Genomic DNA, 25,931 nt, shown 5'->3' on the forward strand with positions numbered 1-25,931 from the left:
GTACAGTGAAAGTCAACTCAACTTCCCTCAACTTTACCAATAACTTGTCAAAAAAAGATATATAATCCCTTCCTCGCAAAAAAGCCAAAATTACGAGTTTAAAATGTTGTGTAATACGTGGCTGTTGATAAAACAATGTTGTTTCAGCTTCCCTTTTCTCTTGATCAAGTGATTCATCTTCTCAATTATACACAATCTTTGACGACACTGCGCGGGGAGAGAGCCTGGGGGCGGGGCCTCATCCTGCTAGTGGACGTGATTCGTTCAAACTCTTCTTCTCTGGTAAAAGTGATGGAACGTTGTAGCTTCGAAATATACACAGCGCCTCCCAATGATGGAATAGTAATGCTTTTCCTTTGAGACACATTTACAGTATCTTATCAAAGTACAAAAGGCCAGTTCTACCCAATAATCTATAAGCAAACGCTGTTTTGCGTTACTTTTCACGCTTTTGTCCAACTGGGAATGTTGGTATTGGCAGTGGTGGAAGACATACTCAAAAACGTCCTAAAGTTGAACTATTAACTATTATAGTAAAACAATTAATACCGCACAGTAAGAGTCCTGTGAAGAGTGAAAGAGGCATTATCAGCACAATGTACTTAAATGTGCGTCTCTTCAAGGTGGAGCTTTCAATTCAAATACGGTGCTGGATAGTTTAATGAATCATAATGTATTTAATTGTTTGTGTGAGTAGAATCTAAATCTGCAACATAACCAGTAACACTTATCATTTGTCAGGTAAATGTAGTACTATAATGTTTTCCTCTGAAGAAGAAGAACACAGTAGTAGGCTAAGTAGTACTTTCAAGTGTTTTGTAAGTTATTTCTGGGTACAATGAGTTTGAATAGTAACATAATTCAATACTTTTCATATCTAAACATCATAATCTATAGCTGTTTGGGGCCCTTTTAGTTGGGGCCCCAGGCCCAGGTTGCCTATCTTGCCGAACGGTAACGTCTGATGTTTTTTTCCCCGAGAACTAGACTAGCCCTTGTGTTGTCCTCCCGACTGCCATACACCTGTTGTCCTCTGGGGTCAAAAATGACCCCACCTGGTTTGACTGTTTTTAAAGCATACAGTATAAATTGTCAATCAATTCTGTTTTACACCTTTAGTCTTACTTCAGTCCAACACATTACCACAAATCGTTCCCTTCATTTTGGAATTTAGGGCCAATAGACCTTGTTTACATAAAAGTATACCCTGTTTTTGAGTGAAAATACAATGAAACAATGAATTATTTTGACTTCATATTATTTTTTACTATTTGACTGATCACAGAGAGGTACATGTCAAAGTTTAGTGAGGATGCTGTTCTTGAATCATTTGAATTTTTCTAATGGCAGCACATAATCACACCTGTTGTCCTCTGGGGTCAAAAATGACCCCGTCAGGTTTGACTGTTTATAAAGCATACGGTATAAATTATCACCCACCTCTGTGTTTCAACTCCTTAGTCAACTTTATTCCAAGTCATTACCTGACATGTAAAACATGTCAACATTCATTTCTGCAACATTTAACCCTCCTGTTACCTTCAAATTTACTAACACCTGTTATCCTGGGGTCATTTTTGACCCCAGCAATTTGAACCTGCAGAGCATTATTGTAATTAAAATTGCTACACAAGTTTATGTGTCAGGTACTTAGTTTTTTGTTGACTACCTAAATAGCCCTTTAAATAAAACAACCCCCCCGACACCCAAACCCGTATACATCCAGAATCCCTGTTACGGGACTATGGAGAAATATGCAGATCACCATAAAATCTCACTGATTGACCTAAAATTGGAAAGAGATATTTTTTGGGTGTTTTAATGGCTTTACATAAAACTTTACATATCAACATGTTGAGTTTGTGTTTACCCAGTTGTCCCCACTAAATTAGGAAAAGTCATTCAATATTAAACCAAAAATATGATGTCTCATTTATTTAGAACATTTTGTGCTATCCTGGGGTCAAAAATGACCCCAGGACAACACAAGGGCTAGAGGCCGTTTACACCAGTGTTTCGAGAAAGCTGCAAGCTGCCGCACCACATTCCAAGCATGTAGCCCATTCTGAACAGGCATGTTTTGCACTGGCACAGTATAAAAATACCAAAATATTATATATTTGTTGGCTGGTGGCAGTCTTTTGCATGTACTGTAGGTACTGTGTGTGCGGTATGTGGACTGGCGACAGTCTGTGTATGTAATGTATGTATGCAATATGTTATTTGTATTGTTTTAACAGCAGACACTGTATGTATGTTTCCAAGACAAATTTCCTTCGGGACAATAAAGTCTATCTTATCTTATCTTATAATCATGAGCTTGTAATATCTAATCTACAAAGGTCTACAAAGGTACAAACGTGTGTGTGTGTGTGTGTGTGTGTGTGTGTGTGTGTGTGTGTGTGTGTACAGTTAAAATGTGAGTCATTTTTTTTTGTCCAGGTATTGTTAATGTTTTACTGTATCTTTCAATTGTGAACTATTGAGGAATTTAGTATAAAACATCACAATGAAACGTCTGGATTCCAGGTATATTACTCTACACAGCATGTACAACATTCTAACCAAATTGTTTGTAGGTAAAGTGGATTCACTCCCACCAGAAAATGTAACCCATTATGGTAATTCCCATTGTTTATTATCTTTAGCATGGGCAGAAAAAAATGCTTACAAAATTGAATTGCCTAACATGGCAGAACTGTTTTAAAAAAGTTGAAAAACATGAAAAACTCCAGATATGTTTCGTGAAACAGTTAATTGTCTTTGCATTGCTTTCCTTACTCGCTGTAATCTTCAATCTTCAACTGTGCACATAGTTGGCCGGACCACTTTTTTTTTTTTAATAAAAACTAATCGAAGCTCTTCTTAGCCTCTGTGATTGTTACAATAGCTGCCTAAACTATGTTGCTAGGCTGCTAAACGTTGGCCTCAGGGAGGATGACCTCAACAGAATGAAATGCTGTGAGTAGGCTGTCCGGGGAGTGGCGCTGTTTGCATTTCATGATCAGGGAGATCTTCTCAATGCAGTCCAACCTGAACACATAAATACCTGTATGAAGAAAACAAATAAACAAAGGGCAGGTGGTGAAAAAAAATATCTTGGTTCAGTTTCTACCAGTCTATATTTAAGAATAAAACAGAAAATAATATATATTTATTGTGTGTATTTGATAAAACCATTGGAATTGTATTTAATTTGATTACCTAGTCCCCCTTTATACATTGCAAAGTTTTGTAGGGATGGAGATTGTGAGGGTAAAAAGTGAAGGTGCTGTCATCATTATCTGTGTGCCCCTTTGAAAGCTGCTGCCACTTTTTCAGGCCCCACGGAGCAGAGAGGTGTTGGAGCCTTGTTACAAGACTCCACCAGACAAGTATATCTACAGCTTATTTAAAAGTTTGAAATTCAGCGTGAGAAACAGACTAAGCTCACTCTCTCATGCAGTAACATCATAATTCTGACCTGTTATCCTTTGTGATCCTAATAATCCTACCATATTTCAGGGCAGCACATGAACAGGGGAAACTGTACCACATTTTATACAAACGTATAAGCATATACCAGGCAGCCATGACAGCTAACTTGGCACGGTTTAGTAGTTCAGCAGCAGGTGATGTCTATCCTGAGACATGTGTCCCTGAGTCAATGCAGGACATTCCAGTATGTGCTGTAGCAGCAGGATGTGACACAGGATACAATACAATAGAACTGGAAAGAAATTATGCAAATAAAAAAAAGATGATTGGAGGAAGGCAACACTGCAAAATGTAAGTAAAAGTTGCTGTTCCCTGTTCTACTTCTTTTCTATTGTTTGGCAGCCATTATGACATCATTGTAGGTAACTATTCTCCATCTGTGTAAATGTACTCTTTGAAAGGATGAAACTGTAAACAATGTTTTTAACTACTAAGAGTCTGGGTGGGGTCAGAACTGTTTGCGTGTCTCACAAGTCAGTAAAGGCCTCATGTTTCTTTTGCACCTACTCCCCTTGTAGCATTTCTCTGGCTCCTCTCACTGAAACTTGGATGGCAACTTTTTCAAAGTGCAGCGACTGCCACTCCTGTAGCAACCTGCCATACACAATGACAGGCACACACAAGCGCGCACGCTGCTGTGATTACAGGTGCACACATGCATGAACGCATGCATACAAAATCAGATGCAAATGTACACGTGCTGCTCAGCAGTTGGCACATTGTGTGAAACGATGTCAGCACCCAGTTGCCCCAACACGGCCTCCAAATACAGCTTAAAACTCACCCAAAATGCAACTTTAGTTTCCACAGGACCTGGAACCATTCCACAACTCCATGGTGCTGTGTGTCTATACATTCCACACTGACAAGAGCCTGTTGTCGCTACTGCTGTGGTTTTGTCTCACCTGTGTGTTTGTGTCGCCTGGCTCGACACCCCCACCATCCTTTGACAAAGCTGTGCGGAGTGATCACTGCCATCAGACCCGATGACACGGGGTCTGTCAGTATCTCGTAGCGACACAAAACATGGGAATATAATCACCTGTGGAATTTGTTATGGCCTCTCCAAGTGACAAATATAGAGCAGCCCGATTTTCCTCAAAAGATAAATGTGGTTCCTCACACATTGATAACTAATCTAGAATCAAATTAGATGAGTTCTCCTCTACTTTTTAAAATCATGTCGAAGAATTTTATAATCTCAACCGAATCGCTGGTAGATTGTGTGTTTACGGACAGTGTGTCATGGCCAGTCACCATCTACGAGTAATAGTCCAGTCGTGGTGTAGCGACCCTTTAATTCCGCCTTCATCAACCTTGTAGGCAAGCATTATCTCACCTCTTTGCGAACTGCCAAGACTTCCTGTTCGCTCCATCAAATGATGCAAATGGCTTTTGCAGCTGCTGCTTGTCCTTTTCCCTTTGTTTTCCCATCCCCTTCCTTCTCCTGTGACAATCTTCCTCCTCCTGCTCTGTCCCTATCAGAATGACAGAAGCGTTGAGACATCGTCTAAACAAAAGATGAACATGTACTTTCCGAAGGTAAACAAAAGAAAAGCGGTGGTACTGCAGAATAAAAGTACTTTAACAGCAGCTGTTCCAGTGGTTATACTGACCAAAGATACAAACAATTATATGTTTACAATTTGCACATTGATAATCTGTAGATAGAGTCCGCTCTGCTGTGCTAAATGCTAACATCAGCATGCTAATATGTTCACAAAGATTTTGTTATAATTCCTCCTGAGGGGGACATGAATGTGGATACCAAATTTAATGGCGATCAATCCACTTGTTGAGACATTTAATTTCAAAACCACATTGTTAATAATGTTCAGTCCGAACCAAAGACCAACCAACTGAAATTTCTTTTTTCTACCCCCTAGAGCCATGCAGCTAGCAGGGCTAAACAAACTAAACTTTGTTTTCTTCTTCCTTTTTTGCCCACATTAAAAACAGACTTGCTGTCACCTGTTCAACCCCACCCTCCAACTAAAGTTATGCATTTAGTGTTCACCATCAAAGCATTATGTGGTGAGCTATCGCTTAGACGTCATACGGTTATCCTTGTGTTTGCTCTCATGCTGAAAATCAAACATTACCGTTCATTCACCTGAACAGTGTGCTATCTACCACTGACCTCTTTACAGCAGCTACATGGGAGTTTCATAGTTCTGTTTTGCTTTTCAGACATGGCACACTGGAAGGTTGGCATCTGTCACATCTGCAGCAGGGTCGTAGCCTTTTTCTACAGTGCATGTGGCATAATGGAAGCTCAGCCTTCAGTTGGATAACATGTACTGTTTACACTGTAAACTAACCCCATGTGTATAAGACTTTGCCCAAAAGGCTTACACGTTATGAACTGTATCTCTTAATACTTTGAGTAAACAAGTCTTATTCCGGAAGGCCTCCATGAGGACACGGTTATCAGTAGCTAATAATCGAATCTACTCTGTTGTGTTTCTACCAGAAAGGATACTGCGTCTTTATTCACCTTCAGCAATAATCGGTTCACTTCGATGGAGATTGTGTTATCACATAAATCAAAGCAGTTACACTTTGTGTGTTTGATTCATACATTGCTGGAGGTGTTTAATGAAGGGGGAGGGATTCAGCCAAAGTTCAGTGAATGGCCAAGTCCATGTGTTACAACCTGTCAGACACAAAACCAACAAGTCACGACATTTTTCAAAGTTTTTTAGGAGTGCAGAGGTATGTAGTGTTGCAACTATCTATCATTGAACATTCATTTTCGAAGTTTCTATTACAACTGCTCCTCTGTGTGTCTTGGGTGGTGCCCAAAGGAAACAATGAGGGACTGTCTTCAAGTCATCACTTGATCAGTCACGTTGCATCACTTCCGTTACTTCAGTCATCAGATTTCATGCTGCCGAGGCTATTTTAAGTCCTAGAGCGAAGCAACCATTAAAGGAAAATCACTGTATTTGGTCTGTCTTTCTCTCCTTTCAGGGTTTAACAAAACATGTGCTACAACGTCCTATCCTGGAGATGCTGACGGCCTTCCTCCAAATTCAAAGCACAGTCACTAAACCACAGGAGATTTACATCACAGCCTGTCTGGTGAGGTAATGTCATTTCAGTCTGTGGACAGTATTGCTAGTATAGGGGAAGGGGGATTGTTAACGAACCATGCAAAGCAACAAAAGAATGAATGTTGGCGGACTTGGATGCTTTGTCCTGGCCACCTTGTGCTGCTCCTCTCTTCTGTTTGTGTTACCAGACCGCACCTTCATCAAAGGATGGCAATGCAGTCTTTATAATAATCATCCTCACCCAGTACCTCAATTGTTTGTTGATTTCCTCATTACATTAAATTGTCAAAGGTTAATACATTAGAAGGTTTTCTTTGTTACCCTCCAGGCATTTAAGCCTCACAGAGGACTATGTGGCTGTTACTTAGCCACTTCTGGGCATCTTATTCGTTTTTGTTATTTTTGACGATCTGATCAGGTTTTGGTTAGCCATGGCCCCATGCAATGATAAGTAGATGGCACAGGGTCTATGGGCCCTATGCTGTCATCGGCTGAGTAATAAATTGGCAAAAATTCAGAGACTCATACAGTGTAACCTGTTTTTCACTGTTTCCAGTAACTCCAGTTACATTGACATCTCCAGTGCAACAATAATGATGTCTATTATAGCCTAATGATTCTATTCTAATTATCTATTGATATATTTCTTCCTTCACAAAATCTAATTATCATAAGGTGTACTTTCTTACTGCTTATAATTAGCTGCCACCCTTTTTCAAAATACTATCCGATAAGTCAACATTTAAGCAGCACTGATTAAGCAATCAACCGTGGGCCCCTACTGACGACCCAGTTTTTTTTTTTTCCATATGCAAAGTTTAGTAATTATCTTCTGGTGATTTGACTAAGCAAAATTATCTTTAGGAATATGCACCATGTAAGCAAAATATAAACTGGAATTATAAAGGCTTTAAAACTCTCTACAAGAAGGGATTAGTCACCTTATTTTAGTTTACACTGTGTTTTAGTAGTAGTAGACTAGTAGTTCTCTCGGAAACCGATGTTGAATACACTTATTGTAAGTCGCTTTGGATAAAAGCGTCTGCTAAATGACTGTAATGTAATGTAGTATATTATCACACACATTTGCACTTAGTCAAACTACCGCAACGTTTTTGCCATATAACGTGGAGGCTTTGGGCCCCCTTCAGGATCTGGGGGCCCCGGGACAATAGCGCCCTATAGCCTGTTGGTAATCTAGTATTGGCTTTAATAATGATTTTTCATAACCTGGTAACCCAAGTTTGACTCATTAATAGATAATAATTGATCTAAAAAACATTAGGAAATTATTTATGAACCATTAATTAAGACATTAGTTACAGCTATTATAACCTTTTACAGGGTGCCCCATTAGAAAGTGGTACCCTTTTGGTCACCTCTTATGACAGTGAAGCTCTATACTCATATCCGTCTAAACTTTTATTTAATTTGAAAGAATGAAACCATATTGACTTTTACAAAATGTAGCTGGGTGACACATCATTTTAAGGAGGGCGGCAACAAGCCAGACTGTCTGCATGTAGAGTAATATGTCAATGAGTTATGATAAATGCTTTAAACAATGTGTAATAGGGGGTTTATGGAACGGCCAACCATTGCCTGATATACAACGTTAATTAGTATCGCCACAGTTGATAGCAGCAGTAGTTACTCGGCTCTCGCCAGATAACAGACGTGCAGAGTCCACATATGGGCAGAGTTGAGCTGCTTCAGGACAAGCATGGACGCAGCAGAGCCGTGCAGGGAACAGTCTGTGTGGAGCTGAAGTCGAGGCGGGGCGAAACTTTGTCGACAGCAAGTCTTGCTCCTCTGAGTGCTGCCTCAAACATCTTCGCAAACATGCCTCAAGCGTGACAATAAACTGGTTGAGCTGGGTGACCGGGAGGAAAAGTAATGAAACAGAAAAGTTTCGACTCCTGGACTAGAAGCAGGTCGCAGTTTGTTTCGGAAAACAAGGCGACGAAGAGCAGATGACGGGTTTAAAGTTTAACCGACATGAAGAGTGACGAGTAAATAGCAGTGAGGTAAGTTCATGCCGTCGTGGCCTGTATTACTCGGGAGTTTACCATGTTGACGTCAACGTTTTGTTATCGCATATTGTTCTGCAGTGCTACCTGGCTTTGCTGAAGTTTCTCTGATATGCCATATCGGTCTCAGTGGGCGGAAAACGTTCGTAAATATATTCTGAAGAGGACTTTCAACACTTAAAGTGACTGAAAGCCGTTTAATGGGTCAAATGTATTAACTTTATTCCGTCATGTCAGTCGTGTTTAGATTTGTTTGTTTGTTTGTTTGTTTTGTTTTGTCGGCACTTCATTTAGGTGACTTTACATGAACTTGCAAATGGAGACTTTGCCGTGCATTTGTCCAGAAGGAGGAGCCACACCCTATAACCTTAATCTATCCTGTGGTTGGATTCCTTCTGCCCTCATTCATTGTGCTGTGGCTTGTACAGGTTTACAGACGCAAATCTAAGATTAGTGTGCTAGAGCTAGCCGTAGGGCTGGGTGGCATGGTTGGACTGGAAAAATCAGTCCACATATGAAGAAGTCAAAATGATGCACAATCCAATGAACCATTATTGTGCTCTGAGACTTCAACTTCAACATGTAAAACAAAAGCAGCAGTATTCAGTCACATGGAGTTTATAGTTATGTAAAATGACAACAGGATGTGATCAATCTCGTAACATGATTTATCTGAAAGATGATAAACAATGATCTAAATTGATAGGCTCCAGTTGATGATTATTTTCTCATCAGGTGATTGTTTGGTTAAAAAAAAAAAAGATCAATAAACTGTCCCAAAACTAAAGGTGTTCAATTTACTATCAAAAAGGACAAACAAAATAATATTCACATTTGAGAAGCTGGAACCAGAGAAATCTGGGGATTGTTGAAAAGTGTTTCGTAACAGTTAACTAATTATGAAAAGTGTTCATTTTGAATCAATTGTTTTAGCTCTAAGTAAGTGATCATTCAGAATGATCTAGCTGGGGAAAGGATGATTCACACTATTCATCACATGACTACTTTTGCCATCGCCCTCTCTTTAGACTACAGAATGGCACATCGCTCTCAGTGTTCCTCTGCTGGGGATAACCCCTTGGACCCCAACTACCTCCCCCCTCATTATCGGGAAGAGTACCGCGTGGCTATTGACGCACTGATTGAGGAGGACTTGGAGGGATACTATCAGTTCCTCCAAAATGCAGATGTGGTGGACTTCCTGTCCTCACCTGAAATTGAGTTTATTCAGAGCTCGGTTCAGGTCCCTCAGCAGAGCTACAACCCTGAGCAACAGTTTCCGGAGCTCGGAGGAGATAACTCCTCAGACACTTACTGGCCGATGCACTCTGACCAGGACGCCCCGGGCTTGGACCTCGGCTGGCCTCAGCAGCACCCCTTCATTGGGCCGACAGAGGTCACAACTCTGGTCAACCCCCCTGAGCCTGAAATGCCGAGTATTAAGGAGCAGGCCCGACGACTTATCAAGAATGCACAGCAGGTAGATCTTTCACTTTCTTGACAGAGGGAGACCTCATGCTAAACTAGTAAAGAAGTGTCATTCTCCTGACAGTGCAATTTAAAATTTGGTGTTGTTTGTGGCTTTTGTCTCTTCAGGTGATTGCTATAGTGATGGACATGTTTACTGACGTTGACGTGTTTGCTGATATTCTCGATGCTGCCATGAGGAATGTTGCCGTCTACGTCATTTTAGACAAGCAGAACGCACATCACTTCGTCCACATGGTGTCCAACTGCAGAGTCAATCTACAGAACATTCAAGTGAGTACATATTCCTCAGAAAAATCTATACAACAGATAAGGCTGCTTACATTAAAAGCTGGAAAACCTGCTGATGCAATGTTATAGCATTTCTTTTGAATTCTTAAAGGTTAAGTCTGGTGATATTCTGTATTCTCTTATTGTCAACACATCTAGTTAAACGACCAAAAACACCAATGAGTTCATCCGACAAACAGTACTGTCTGTGTATCTAAAGCTTATTCCTCTGTGATATTGAGCTCGAAAAACGATTGAAAACGTAATATTGAGGCACAATGTTTCACTGTGCGTCATGTTCTCTTTTTATCCGATTAACATAACCACGTAGGTTACTTTGAGTCACTGTCTTGCTGCTGTGAATACTCACTGTGTAATAGTCCGCAGCTGAAAATAGTCCACAACGAATGCACTCCTGATTGATTAACATTTGCTAAAAACTACAGTGCCAAGCTATATCCTGTCTTTATTTATGACCTTCTTTTAAAGATTTACCTCTTCAGTAGGAATGTATGGGCTTAGGGGCTGAGAGCCAAAGACAGAATAGGGAAGTCACAAAGATTTGAGTCATGGGATTAGTTGGCAAAAGTATAGAATATCGCCAGACTTATCCTTTAACAGTCTCACTCTGTCCTTATTAACCAAACTTGTGAAGAAAAGCAGAAGTACAGTTAGGTACAGTGCAGCTGTTGCTAGGGGCAACTCCATCAAACAAACGATGAAAAGTTATCAGTCATTTTCTTTCCGAACATTATATGGCTGGCTTGCACTCCTAACTGACTTGAGTGAACTGCATATACTATTATTGGGAAGCTTTTTAGCAAACAACAGTCCTCGAGATATTTTAAAACTTCTTCATCTTGCTTTGTCCTTGTGTGTGGTTTTTCCTTGTTAATCATTTACATGCTGTATATTACCTGTTTGTTTTTATCATATTGATGTTAATTAACATAATATGTCATTTCATTGATATAACGTTAAAGATAGAAATTCCTATTGATAGAAATCATAGTAACTGCATATAGAAAGGTATCTTTTCTATCTATTTCTATGCTCTGTTTTGGTAGGGTTTTTGCTCGCGCAATACCAACACTTAGCTTGGATTGCAATTAAAACATTGATTTAATTCATTTTAATTTGTGGGTGATTTGTTGCTTGTCTTTCAGCTTTTACGCGTGAGAACAGTGTCCGGCATCACGTATCAGTGTTGCTCAGGGAAATCCTTCAAAGGTCAGATGATGGATCGCTTCCTGTTGACAGACTGCAGGGCTGTGTTGAGTGGGAACTACAGGTGAACACATTTAATGTTGCCATAGAAAGCCAAAAAATACCTCCACACTTTGTGAATTTATGAATATTTAGTTTGTATCTGTTTGCATAAAAAAAACAGACACAAGTATGCCATGAATTAAGTGCTTCTATTCATTCTTAATTATTGTCATGTCTTTGTCCAGCTTCATGTGGTCTTTTGAGAAGCTCCACCGCTGTATGGCACACCTTTTCCTTGGACAGCTTGTATCTACCTTTGATGAAGAGTTTCGGATTCTGTTCGCTCAGTCCGATCCGCTGATGATTGAAGATTTCACTCCAATGGAAGAGTTTAGCCTTTCAAAAAAGAGGCAATATCCAGGTGATAGAACACTGTATCGAGAGCCAAAGAAATTTCAGTCAATGGACACCGCTCATCCAGAGGAATGGACGAGACATTCCAATGATAAACGCGGGGACATTTGGAGAATGATGCCCCTTAAAAAGCCGGAGTCCACGCACGGCCCTGCAGATCTGTACAGTAGATTTACATCCCAGCAATCTCGCATGGATCCGTCTTTTGATCAGGGTCCCTCGAAGATGCCTATGATGGAAAACCTTGCCTTCAAACGTCACAGTTATGCTGAAGACGCTCATGGTAGATCCTCTTATCCGTTCTTGCAGCAGGGAAGGCCAGAGCCTGAGAACCAGGGAAGGCAGTCCCAGAGGGGGCAGCAGCCTGGACCAGGTCCAGGAAAAGAAGCAGATTCCAGCGGCTATGACAAGTTCTGGAACCAAGACTTTTATTCAGCAGATCAGTACTCTGAACCTGGTTTACCACAAGAAATGGAACCACTTGATAACTTTGACCCTGTGCTTAGCTATTTACCATCTACCAGACATGCAGACTTTGACCAGGGCTCAGAGAAATTACTACCTGCATCAAATTTACCATATGGGTCATCTCACCCTAGAAGAATGAATTTAGGCCAGCCAAATGCTTGTCAAACATCTCCCGCCCCCTCAGATGTAACTGATCAAAAGCAGTTTTTCCAGCAGCCTGACGTTGACCGCAAGGATCCTACGGTGAAACGGGGGCTAAGAAACTGGAGGCTTAGCTCATATCTCAGTGCATATGATAATGCAGAAGATGAAGGCCTGCCATCGACACCACTTGATGCACCAGATACTTTTGAAGAGCCCTCTAACCCCATACAGCAAACACCAGGCATACATGTATCAGTCCCTAAAATCCCTAATGTGAGGGAGTTTAGGGTTCCTGCAATACCCAGGGCAAGTCAAATGCCAAGTTATGCCAAAACCAATGCACGAGAACCGCCAAAGAAATTCCTTGAGGAACCTACTGCAGTATCAACAGAAACCAAAACAACACCAACACCTTCAGAATCATCATCCACAACCGAAGTGGAAAAGATAGAGGCAGAACAAAAGGAACCCAAAACTGCTGGTCTTCGAAGGGAGGAATCGTTCCGTAGGATATACAATGCAGCTGTACCAAGGACCTCTAGGTTAAGATCCTCTCTGATATTCAGCTCACTGGAAAAGCAGCATACTTCTCAAGATACCAAAACTGCTCTCGACCAAAAGGATGATCAAAGTGACCAAAATGAGGCAGAACAGACAAAACTACCTTTTGTTTCTCAGGGTATAGGACAATGGAGGTCTTCAGCAAGAGAACCTTTTGAATGGAGCCGTTACATGAAGTCAGCCTCTTTTGATAACTCTGCCACAGACCCATCCAAACCAGATGATGGAAACAGTAAACATGATGATGAAGATTCACCAAAGGACAAAAAGTCCTTTGGTGTCAAAGCTGAAGAGCAAGCAACTTCTTCACCATGCATGCCCCGATCCAAGGAGTTTGAAGCCAAGTTGCCCAGCACTGTTCAGCCAGAACAGCCACCCACATCTTTGCTCACCACTCCCTTACATGTAGATATGAGTGATCCTGATGAAAGGCTCCTGTTTTTCAAAGAGTTGGCAGCAAAACGCAAAGCCGCTAAGGCTGCAGAAGCTGAAAAAAGCAAAGAGGAGGCTCCGATGAGACCACCAACTGAACTAAAAAGCAATACTGCTGTTATAAAGGAGGAGCCTGTACTAAAAGACACCTCTGAAAAGATGACTGACACTTCAACATCTGAGGGTTTATTAGTTAAAAATGCTACAGCAGAGGACTCAGGGAAAACAGCATCCACAGAGCCATACAAGTCAGTTAGTCCATCTTTAGATGCCAGTGATAAAGCTAACAAGCAGAACAGTCTGGTCAAGACTGATCCCAATACATCCCAAAGCTGTAAACAACAACAAACCAGAGTTTCAACTCATACAGAGAAGATAGAGCTGAAGAACAGTCCATCAGCAGAAACTCTGCCTGTTTCTGCACAAACGGAAGCAACTCAGAGCAAACCACCGGAAGAGCCAAAGCTGTCAAATCCTGCTGTAAAACAGAGTAACCCCAGTCCTCCACCTACACCACCACACATACACAACACACCACCAATCGCTACTCCTGCTAGTGTTCCTTCTCTTGCACAAGGTACTGATGAAAATGAAAGCCCAAGCCTTGATTGTACCTCAAAGAAGTCTGGTTCACTAACTCCCAGTTCAGTGGAGGAACCGTCATCCTCTGGATTTGCTGCGTTGTATTCTAACACCCCAAATTCTGAATCAGTTCAGTTAGAAACCAGCATCTCCTCTCCTCCTCTGCTACCTGAACAAGACACTGAATCAGAATTCAGCTCTTCTAACCCATCAGGCCAAAGCTGTTCCGCTAATAACATTGTGCCAGATTCTGGTTCACAGATCAATCCAAGTCCTTCACCCTCCTCATCACAGTCCAGTGAAAAGACAGACTCCGAACAATCTTGTGGTCCTACACCTTCAAAAAAAGATGCTCCTGAATCAGAAAACGGCTCTGCTCCAAATGGTGTTGGAGAGGAATCTCAGGATCTTGGATCATCAAAGAATGCGAAAGCTAGTAGCACACCTTCTAGCCTTAGCCCTTCCTTGGCTGAATCATGTTTACATGATGCAGCTGAGCTGGAAAGTAAATCCATATCTGCTCAAAATGAGACTATTACTTCGACCCCCTCCCCAGCAGACATTCCACCCAAGCATAGTGCAGCAAAAACAAGCTCTCCTGTCCTCCCGGACTTTACTCCTAATGCTTCCCAGTCAAAAAGACAAGCGAACCCTCCCTCCAAACTTAACCTGACAGGATCTGTCTCTCCCACTCCTATTGAAACCGTATCATGTTCTTCTCCTCTAACAGAGTCAGTTGGATCAGTTTTGTCCCCTGAGACTGAAAAAACATTGACTGCATTGCACAGCACCTCAGATACTGAAAGTCTTCCCAAGCAGGTTGCAACAGACTCAACTGAAACTCCAATGCTTCCATCAACAGAAACGTCTAGCCCAACTGAGCTGACCTCAAAAGTCCCAACAGAGCCCCCTATGCCTAGCAAAACACCTGAATCTGTGACTTTTGAACCCCACCCTTCAAAGTCACCTGTATCTGCTGAAAATACTCATCTGGACAGACAGAATGAACAAGAAGTGAACAAAGAGCCTGAAAAGCCTGACCCTGATGAGATAAAAACTGGTGATACAGAGGCCACAAATATGGTAAATAAAACTACTACACAGGAGTCCGTCTGCAATGAGGAAACAACTGAAAAAGTAGGGCAAAATAACTGCTCCAAACCGCCAGAGATCACATCAGATGAAGTTGTTCCTGCATCACCACAGTCCAAGCAGCCAAAATCAAGTCAGTCTCGCTACCAATCATCAACAGCCAACGTGCTGTCAAGCAGCAACCTCAGAGATGATACAAAGCTGCTTTTGGAGCAAATTTCTGCTAATAGCCAAAGCCGGATCGAAGCTGCTAAAGAGTCTCCTGTCACCGATGACGAGAAAGAAGACGAAGCTGACAAAAATGCCAAAAGGGAGAAAGAAAGAGGGATCAGGTCACTTAACAGAGGGCAGCCTAAGACAAGTGAGGAGCGTGACAAGCTGCTGGAGCGGATTCAGAGCATGAGGAAGGAGAGGAAAGTTTACAGCCGATTTGAGGTATGAAGACATTAACATTACCTCCTTACCATTACCTATTTAAATTTACTTTGTGTTTCCCTTGTAACTCATTTTGTGTCTCCATTATTTTCACAGATGGCACCTTAATGGGGATCCAAAGAAAGTTGCAAAGCATAGTGTGTGTAGACAGAAGCAAAGTCAATTGAAGGCTGAAATGATGACCTGAAGACATTTTCTCACCAAAGACATTTAATAGAAATAGGATCTCTCCACTTGTTCTCCGCAAACAAGACGTATCGTGAGGAAGAAACACAGGGGACCTGTATCGGTGGCGCTGAAATTTAAAGTGTAAAACTACCGGTAATATAAATGAATTCAAGCCTGATGTCATGATTACATGTGTTATGACCAACAAAGGGCTTCTTCCCGTGGGTGATTTAACAAGTTGCTACCGGTGTGAAAAGTATCTGGACTGAGGGATCAAATATGGTATTACTGACTGCATGGGTCAAGTGCAATGTGTGCAGCAGTTTGTGTCTGTGATGAGGTCTGACCTTGCCTTTTTTACTGCAATGACAGCTGTTGCATTAATGTTAACTGTTTTTAAGACAAAATGTGATGTAAACGTGTAATAGATCATCTAAAGTAGTCAAGAGTTTATCAAGCTGTAATATGCTGTTGTTTATATTGTAGAATTTCACAACCATGTCAAGCAAAGACGTTAATAGCACGTGTTTGTGAAGCCAGTGAATATATAAATTTCTATGCATGCTGGACTGGTGGTGTTCTGGTGTAAATACTTTATAGCTTTAAGTCTTTGTAATCTGAATCAAACATGGAATTTAAAAAATATGAACAGAACTGCAGCAAAATTGATGATTTGTGAAACAAACAAACATAAGGAAAGATGTTACTTTTTATGAGTTTAAAGCCAAAGCTACCTGATTGACTAGATGCCAGAGGGGTAATTGACTACATAGTTATTTGCTTTTTTCAATGAAAACTCGTCATAGCTGTACACTGAAATAAGAAATTTCGAAACTGCAAATACAATACACTTGCAAATTTCTTTCAAAATGTGTTCTCTGGCTTTTGTGTGCCTGACTTTGTAAAAGAAAGTTCTCTAGATATATAGACATTTTTGTAAAGCAGACATTTTGACTTGTCATACTATGAAAAGTACAGGTGTTCAAGTGTACCAGTGAGCCATGACAGTGTGACCGTGAGGCAGCATGAACACAACCAGGACCCTGAAGAAGCAGCTAAATGGAATACAGCCATCATTCATTTTATTACTTACACTTCTGCTTTTCCTGCTGTGACATGTCAAAATGTCTTCTGTGAAAAACACCCATTCTTTTTTTCTAATCTGTCCTTAAAATTCCATCTTGAATGTTATGTTCCGCAAAAGACATTACTTCCGGGAAACATCAGTTTTGTGAGTCATCAGGTTTGAAACATCTGCCAAAATAAGACAGGAATGACATTTTAAATGTTTTTTGATTGACAAAGTGATTGAAAATCAGCTGTCCAATGTGGATTAATGAGCATGTATTTCTTTTCCGCTTAATGAAAGCATGACTTACTTACCATGCAATTCCCAAGCCGACACAAGGCATCCCTTAACTGTGTCTCACCACAATGACCTTTCCTTTAGCATCACTGAGAAATAGTGTTTGGTGGAGATTGGATAGTTGAAGTCGCTGTGGAAAGTCTGGTCAGAACTCTGGGTTTGCCTTTACAGAGAGCAGTTCACATTTTAAAGTGCATATAACTTGTAATAATGGGACGTGTGGTTTGTGAAAAGAACCATAAACAATACAAAAATATAGGAATATGTATACAGATAACAAAACATACAGCATGTTACTATGATATACATAATAGTTCTTTAATAAACATAACATATGCCTCTCCAGCTTAGTGTCTATCTTACTATAATACACTGTTCTAACTTGCTGCATTCATAAACATGAAGATATAACAGAAAAAAAGAACTGTGTAAGCATATTACATTCCCTGCTTCGGTAGACATTTCTCCACTATATCTTTATTTAGCAAATCGTTGTTTGCGGCTTTATTAATGCTCTAAATGTTAAACACAGCGCCTGTCTTTGTGTCCTGGCTACTCTTTATGCTTTTAGCAAGCTGGTCTTGTTCTTCTTTGTTGCTTCACAGGAATCAGGAGGAGCGCCCTCTGCTGGCCAGTGATTTGCTCCTTAGTCCACACAGCCCTGAAGCAACAGACACCCTTTTTAACAACCACCCTCAGGCCAATTATCTGTCATGACCATCATGCAAATCCCTGAACACTTTAATACTTGCCAGAACACAAAATCCAAAAAAAACAAATGTAACAATTTTTCTTCTCTTGGATCTTAAAAAAAAGCGAAATTGAGTCTGTTTGTCATCTGTCAAATAACAGATATGGTATTTGTATCTTATGATCTGATTTATACATGTCATGGCTGTCATTTTTTTTCAATTTCACAATTTGACAAATAAAAATCACGGTCAACTTTTAAACAGCCTACCTGATGCTGGCGGACATTCAGTATGTTGCTCAATGACACTTGAGGATTTCAGGACATGTTATGACTGCTCAGAATCAACTCTGGGTAAATGTTTCCCGTTCTTTGACAAGCTTCACACCTTCTAGTCTAGTCTATTCTGTAAAGATCAATTCAAGTGTATTTGTCAAATGATCATGATTCACTTCACTTGAACTTCATTTCTTACTTAACTTGGACTGATTAGCTTACTTAACGTGGCACGACTTCTCTTGCAAAACACTATCCTTTCACTCTAAGTTAAATTGCCTCCAGTCACATGCTACATGGCTTTGATTATGAAAGGACTCCTATGCTTCATAAGAAACAGTGGGCCTCTTGTCTCCGCTGCTTGAAAATGCCTTAAGCTTGTGCTGAATTACACTAATCTTTAAATAACCTTCACTGCCTTCCCTGTACCTCAGTTTGAGGGGGAAACTCAAGAAGAGTAGTTTTTGCCATTGTTTAAACTATTTTTGTTGGGTTGTTTGTTGTACACTAGAATGACTTCAACCCTGAGGAGAGTGTACCACGTAGCAGCATTCAGCTGGTATGCATTTGTTGTGAAGAGTCTCATTGCGAAGGAGGGAGAGGAGTTGCCACCAGGAATCTTTGTTTATGGAGGACCTTGGAAGTACCTTACTTTTTTGAATTTGGTGAGAACATCAACCATATTACCTAATAATAATAGTAGTAATAGTTTACAATAATGTATATTGCAGAATTGAAAATGGAAAATGGAAAACAATTATGTTACTTGTAACATTTTAGTTACTACAAATGTCATTCTTTGGACTGGCGGCCCTGAATGATCTACAAGCTGTGAAACATTCAGAGAATACTCTAAACAGATGTAAAGACCTTCTCTTCTCGGTCTTTGCCTTCCCTGTGGGCACGGTGAGAAAAAAATGTTTTAAAATGCTACATCTTTTTAATCATTAAATAAGAATTTTACGTTAACTCCATGTTCTGTGTATTTCGTTTAGTTTGTTGTTCTACTTTTCTGGACGCTCTTTGCCTATGACAGAGAATTAGTCTACCCAGCTACAATTGACACCTTCTTTCCTCCCTGGATAAACCATGCTATGGTTTGTAAATCTGCATTTTCAACAAACATGTGCCAAAAATGTAATAATCCTAATTCTCCTGTCATAAACCATCACTCATAATGAGTTATTCTCATCCTGTTTTCTCAGCACACATTTGTCCTTCCTGCTTTACTTGGAGAAGTGCTGGTGCAGCCTCACATCTACCCACAGACGAAATATGCACTGGCAGCATTAGGAGGTGTGGGCTCGGCATACTTAATTTGGTAAGTGTCGAGTCAGCATATGCAGCAGAATCATGACGAAACATTTAATTTTCATGTATATAATTGACATACAAATATCACAGCATTTTAAAACAATGAAATCCTTCTTAATTTAATATTGCTCATTTGAAACTGACTGGATCTTTCATATATCATTTTTTGGGATCAAATTTCTAATATTATTTGAATCGGAGAGATGTAGAAATACTGATCAGCAGCACTGCACTGAGTAAAAGTCATGAAACAAAACCCTTTGCATCAGGACTGGTCAGTGGGGTGTACCAATAATATGACAGACCAATAAAAAGCACAAATAAGAGGTCACTCGACATCACTATAATGGATGCAGATTGATAGACGTGCAGCACCTCTTCAAACTTAAAAAAAAATAAGCCAGTATTATAAAACTGAAAGATGTCTTTGACTAAAAAATAACAAATTGTAAAGCCTAAACAGGGGTAAAAGGAATTAAGAAACACTAACATAAAGAGGACTGGAGAATTAATTATAAATAAATACAATAAATAAATAAAATAAAGATATAAGTTCATAAATAGATTAAATCAATCTCTGACATAACGTGTCTGAAAGCACATGAGTGTTTAAATGTGTCTATGTTCTTACTATAACTAGTCCAGACTAGTTCAGTACAGCAGTGTTTATTATTTCACAATACAAAAAGCTTGAGGGATAAAAACTTCCTTTGAACCTTCAATAGTTGGCTCACATACTGCAATGCTGCCTACAGATCCTTGTGTGTCTGATGGTACAAACCATAAATATACCTGATGTTCAGGGGGAGATTCTTTGTGCTGTGTGTTTTGCTGTTACAATAGTATAATCTGTGTCCTCAGTGCCAATGGGTGGAAACTATGTGCCGTTGAGACAGACAAGACAGTACAAGATGCTCAGACAGATACAGTGATACTATTTATTTATTTCTCTCTAAACATGTTCTGCAGGATTATATGGGTGTACTTGTCAGTTGGGATTTGGGTGTACCCCCTTCTGGCGTACTTCAGCACTGCTGGTCTGGTGGGCTTCTTCGTTTTTAACATGACGGTGGTGACATTGCTCTACGTGCTAGGAGACCAGCTCAACAGCCATGTTTGGAGTAAGAGGCATTGAATTAATCACTGGGTACAAACATAGGATCGCATGTTAATTTGTGTCTCATTTCCTTCTCTCTCTTTTGTCTCCTTTACTCTAGGTAAGGACATGAACAACATGACAAGAAAAGCAAAGTAACTCAGCATCTCTGCCACATAAATATCATCAAACAGTAGGCATAATCCCTTAAACTATGACTATGTAACTTTTAAAAGAGGAAGTAACACAATCTTCCTCTTTCAGATGAAAAGTTAGAATTATAGGCAATAAAAGGCCACATTGCTCAAATAAATACACTCAGGGGTTTTGATGCTACAACCTTTGTTGGTCTATGATTAGTAGCTTCGTAGTTCGTAACTCCTATTTAGCAAGCAGTAAACTAACGTTACGGTTTAGCATTCAGCTAAAATTAGCTATCATTTTTCACTCCATTATTATCCACAGTAGTGGCTGTTAAACAAATGTTACAGAGTTTTAGTTTCACTTTAAAGGAGTTAATCTGTCATGAAACTGCATCCAACAGCTATATCGTGTAACACTTATACTTCGATGTAAATATTAGAGTGTAGTTTTACAGCTCAATAAAGGAGTGGGCTATTTGCATTGCACAAACACTTGAATAATGCAATTTAAACATCAAAGTAAGCCAAATAAAGCAAGTACCACTGACAGCAACAGCAAGTAATCCTCCTTTCTATATTATTATTATCATATTCATTTTAAGCAGTTCCTGATTTAAAAAGAGGCAGGTTGAATTCAATCAGAGGCTCTTTTCCACAAATGACCCACTCAGCAATACAGGAAGCAGACAGGATCCAACATCAACATTATCCCCTCGATAATAAGCACTATTGAGTTCCTCTCTGCACAAAAGGGAGTTCTTTTGTGATTCATTACCAATGTCATGCTTGACCTGTAATAAAGTGCATATTTTTCCATTAATGATGAAACATCTGCGGGCTGCAGGAATAACTGGACTTGTGGTAATCCAAAACACAATGCTGAATTTGGATGCCATCAAAATTCCAGATGTGTACTGTCCATCCATTTCTGTTAATGTCCTTATTTTTGATGTGTTGAATCAGGCACCACGCAGGTCTCTGAAGCCTTTAAGATGGTGGAGATAGTTTGGATCTGCATCCACCAATCCAACTGAAAGGATCTTGGCCAATAAATGCACATCTTCTTCTGTCAAATCCTTCTGTTGAAAAGATGAATGTAAAATATACCATCTCAATTATCCCAAATGATTCCAGCATTTAACTTCGGATGGTTACTCACTTTCTTGTTGTTGGTAGATGTTTCAGATAGTAGTTTTTGAGGTTTAATTCCCTGTCAAAGGAAATAATGCATCATTGCCGAGAATCACACTTTATTTCCTTCTTCCTAACACTGGTCACTTCCTCGAGCAGCTCTGGTGCTGTTTTTGTTTGTTCCTGTCTTTTAAATTCTTTATCTGAATTACATTTTTAAACAGAAAATCATACACAAGAGAAACTCACCTCTTTGAGTCCTTTTGAAAAGCACATTATGATGAAGATAAGGCCAGCAACGACCTGAGCATGTTAAAAGAAAACACTGGTCAAAATAACATAAACTACAGTCAACAGTCAACAAAAGCGTTGATTAGTTGACATGAAGTAATTAAGATAATGTAAAAAGATGTTTTTACTTACTCCCAGCAAGTGCAACATGTCTATTCCTCTTGGTTCTGTCCTGTTTGTGCGCTGATTTGTAACTTATGTGAGTGAAATAAGTTCCTGCTGCTCTGAGCCACCGGACCAGAGTGCGTAAGTTCCAAAGGAAAACCCCGTGAAGAACCAGCAATACAGGATCAACTGGATTTTAACAAGCACCTGTTTTTACAATTGAAAGATGTTAATCACGAGACACGAGTGCTGGTACGCAAGCGACTGCGTAGAATGAGCTATTGTTATGGAAGGAGGGTTATTGTTGCCTTTCAGTGTTAACGCAGTTTGAAATTTAGACTGTATTTGTCACCTGCGTAAAGCAATAAAAGAAAGGAGTTACGACTGTGATCTATGATTTCAAATTGAATGCACCACTGTGAAAAACTTGGAAAAGATTAGATGAATTACCATCTATCACCAGTACCTAACCTACTTTGGAAGTGTATTGATCGAAAAGAACAATGTATTGCAGTTTTTTGCTAATTTATTCATCATATATACTGCCATCAAATAATCCAAGTTAACCCCTTTGTGTGGCGGCTGTCCACGAATACTTTTATGGCAAGTGCTATGAAGAACATACATATACAAGTACATTTACTCATGTAAGTAAAGTTGTGAAGTATTTGTACTTAAGTTGAGTACTTTTATTGGATTTCACTTTGTACTTTTACTCCAGAATAATAAGAAAGGAATATCGTACTTCTTTGCTCCACTACATTTTTTTGACTGCTGTAGATACTTAGATTTTTCTTACAAAATCTAGGTTTGTAAAATAGACTAAAATAAAACACATTGTTATGAACCACCTAACAGCATAGTAAATATTTTAATCTAGCTCCTCCTGGACCTACTACAACATTAATGTGTGAACACATCAGTGTAAACAATCCAACATATATTTAATGATACTGTTACATTCTCCAGGGCCATATTCCAGCATTAATTTTAATACATTAAGTACAATTTTGATGATATTTCTGTACATTTACTTTTAGGATTTTCAACACTTTTACTTGTATTGGAATTTTTTTTTTATTGTAGTATTGCTATACTATTAGTTAGTTTTGTTTTTTTTGTTGTTCTGTGGCATCACCAAAGACAAGCTATTCTAGATATTCTTTGCTAGCAAAGCTAGTTAATATAATAGTGCTTAAGACCCTTCATGCGATTACTTTTTTCACAAAAAACAAGTGCACTGGTGAGAGACTGACTTTATGTATAACGTCCAACAGAGGGAGACAAATGAGGTCCAGCAGAGAAGTTCCAGATCCTTCTAATGACATCGTAAGGTCATGAGGTTAGCAAAATTTGAATAAAATAAAAATAATTTGAATATTGTATATAATAAATAAGAATTTTTGAATAAGTATAATCTCATCTCATATATTATAATTCCAGTGTTTTTGTAGTACAGATTTTAACTTTACTATTCTTTTGATTCCTTTATATAAGCCTCTTGGAATATATTCGTAAATTGTAGAATAGTTTTCCTTATTAAATTGTCTTTTTCTATGGGCATTTATAACTTATGTCTTCCAATGATAGTTGATAAGAATATGAGCACTAAGAACCTTCCCACGCGCATGCACACTTATTGCACTTTCACCATTCCTTTTAGTTTCACACAACCTGCACACAACCGTACACATACATGTGTTGTATACAAAACTACATATAATATGTAGGCTAGCGAAGGCAATACATTCATTCACGTACATGTATAAGCGGCACGATACGCATGCGCGTGTGCGCCCCATCTATAACATTGTGGATGAATCGCGACATTTCTTCGCCTCTACAAAGTTAAACTTCCGGTTAAATGAGTTTGCCTTCATATTAAAAGTCAACACATTTACACTTCAGCAACACCAACCTTTGAAAGGAAGGTGATCAGATAATCCTGATAGTATTCTCGGTATCTAGTGAAACTGTGAATCGCAGCCGCACTGCCTTTTACGCCGTGCCGCCATGTTACTACAAAATAAGTTTTACTTCTGAAAGAAGAAACGGACATTCAGAGTCTAGTGCAGCTGACTTTTTGAGCTTCTTTAACAGCCCCGTGCAGCAGTTGTTGACAGACAGTGAAGGGGAGGGATTGGGCAGGAATAACCACAACTCGCTTGCTGTTGGCCGCTGAAAGTGTGCTTGTCTGCGTTTTTAACAGTCGGATCAGCAGCTGGCTGGACGACAATAATACTGTCAGATCTGGCGGGTTTGGTAAGATTTGGTATTTGGCTTTAACGTTATAGAAACGTTATGACGTGTTAGACCTGATGTTAACTTGTTTACAACTTCCACAAGACGTAAGGGATTAATATGTGTTTAAATTGCTCTACTTATGAATGCTGTCTGCTTACTAAATTAACTCAGCTAACGTACATTATGTTGAGACTTACGTTAACTTGCTAACATTAACGTTTCAGCCATAGTATGATTACAGCACTGTTGGAGAAAAGCTACGCTAAATCAATGTCACCACTTTGTTTTATGGTAAAACGAACGTCAAGAGGCATGCTGTCTTCAACGCTCCTGTCAGAGACTGTATCAGAACAAGAATAATAACGTTACTTCCGTTTTGAATATTACAAATATATGCATACATCGCTAAGTCTCAGAAGAAAAATGGCAGTTATTGGGTTTATCATTACTTTGCACTTTTAGTTGTGGGTAAAATGTTCTTTCAATAAGTAGTACATTTTCTTAACATGTTTAGACGTGCACTTTTAATTTGGAATTCCATTCGGCCAAAACGGAAGTCGGTCTTCGGTAATTTAGCTAACCTAACGTAACCGAACATTTAACTGTAGCTTACTTGGCTAATCTGTTTACATGTTACCCGTGCAGCTACGAGCTCGTTTTGATATCGTGTGTTGTATCATTCAATCCTAAAGACAGCTAGCAGCTAGACAAGACAGCTAGCCACTCGCACGCGAGTGTTCTATGTGTGTTAGCGATAATGTTAGTTATCCATAACGTTATTCGGCTAACGTTACCTTGCTAGATGATACCAGCTGAAGTGTATCTTGCAACCAAAACTATGGGTGTCTGAACGTGCTCTGTAAGGTTACATTAGCCGAGGTGTCTCTCTCGTCTTTGCAGAGACGGGGATCCTGCTGGCTCGTGTAGCCAAAGGGGAGAGCTACGATGCTGTGCTGGGGAAATGCTTCCTACGGACAGTTAGGCTTGGGTGGGATTGATGAAGAGATTGTGGTTGAGCCACGAAAATGTGAATTCTTTCACGGGAAGCAAGTGTGCGATTTGGGGTGTGGCCACAGACACACAGCCTTCCTGCTGGAGGACGGGACAGTGTACACCTGTGGCTGCAATGACCTCGGGCAGCTGGGGCATGAGAAGTCCAGAAAGAAACCAGGTTGGTGGTGTGTGTTTGTATATATGTATATGTACAAACACTTAGTGAAATCATTAGTCACGTTTCTCTTTGTCTTTTACTAGAACAGGTTGTGGCCCTGGATGCACAGATCATACTGGCAGTGTCATGTGGAGAGTCCCATACACTTGCCCTGAATGACAAAGGGCAGGTGTTCTCATGGGGTCTGGGCTCAGATGGGCAGTTGGGCCTACAAAACTTTGAAGAATGCGCTCGTGTGCCTAGGTAAATTCAGAAACTGTTAACCGATTGGCCTAAA

The 25,931-nt window shown here is 39.8% G+C and overlaps 3 protein-coding genes across 5 annotated transcripts in view; all 3 read left to right on the forward strand.

The window, feature by feature from the left end:
* The first annotated feature begins 8,249 nt into the window (after nucleotides 1-8,249).
* On the forward strand, nucleotides 8,250-17,537 carry fam83ha (family with sequence similarity 83 member Ha). Of its 2 annotated transcripts, XM_031840755.1 has the most exons (6): nucleotides 8,250-8,560; nucleotides 9,592-10,043; nucleotides 10,160-10,324; nucleotides 11,488-11,612; nucleotides 11,776-15,658; nucleotides 15,755-17,537. In XM_031840755.1, the coding sequence occupies exons 2-6, from the start codon at nucleotides 9,600-9,602 to the stop codon at nucleotides 15,764-15,766; spliced, it is 4,629 nt and encodes a 1,542-aa protein (XP_031696615.1). In that variant the 5' UTR covers nucleotides 8,250-8,560; nucleotides 9,592-9,599; the 3' UTR covers nucleotides 15,767-17,537. The 2 variants fall into 2 exon arrangements, with proteins under 2 accessions (XP_031696615.1, XP_031696608.1); XM_031840748.1 differs by lacking the exon at nucleotides 8,250-8,560 and having other exon boundaries at nucleotides 8,571-10,043.
* A 1,135-nt stretch (nucleotides 17,538-18,672) lies between these two features.
* On the forward strand, nucleotides 18,673-22,541 carry LOC116377483 (androgen-dependent TFPI-regulating protein). Its single transcript, XM_031839126.1, has 6 exons — nucleotides 18,673-18,824; nucleotides 18,940-19,065; nucleotides 19,155-19,256; nucleotides 19,365-19,480; nucleotides 20,443-20,594; nucleotides 20,691-22,541. The coding sequence occupies exons 2-6, from the start codon at nucleotides 18,949-18,951 to the stop codon at nucleotides 20,726-20,728; spliced, it is 525 nt and encodes a 174-aa protein (XP_031694986.1). The 5' UTR covers nucleotides 18,673-18,824; nucleotides 18,940-18,948; the 3' UTR covers nucleotides 20,729-22,541.
* A 1,829-nt stretch (nucleotides 22,542-24,370) lies between these two features.
* The window catches only part of herc4 (HECT and RLD domain containing E3 ubiquitin protein ligase 4), a 10,853-nt gene continuing 9,292 nt past the window's right edge, over nucleotides 24,371-25,931 (forward strand). Inside the window, exons 1-3 of one of the 2 annotated variants that reach the window (XM_031879020.1) lie at nucleotides 24,371-24,501; nucleotides 25,384-25,654; nucleotides 25,738-25,897. In XM_031879020.1, coding sequence (XP_031734880.1) covers nucleotides 25,429-25,654; nucleotides 25,738-25,897 — 386 coding nt within the window. In that variant the 5' untranslated portion in view covers nucleotides 24,371-24,501; nucleotides 25,384-25,428. The other variant, XM_031879028.1, reaches the window with a different exon arrangement.

This window comes from Anarrhichthys ocellatus, unplaced genomic scaffold, assembly GCF_004355925.1.
Source record: "Anarrhichthys ocellatus isolate YVR2014 unplaced genomic scaffold, GSC_Weel_1.0 scaffold3, whole genome shotgun sequence".
NCBI lineage: Eukaryota > Metazoa > Chordata > Actinopteri > Perciformes > Anarhichadidae > Anarrhichthys > Anarrhichthys ocellatus.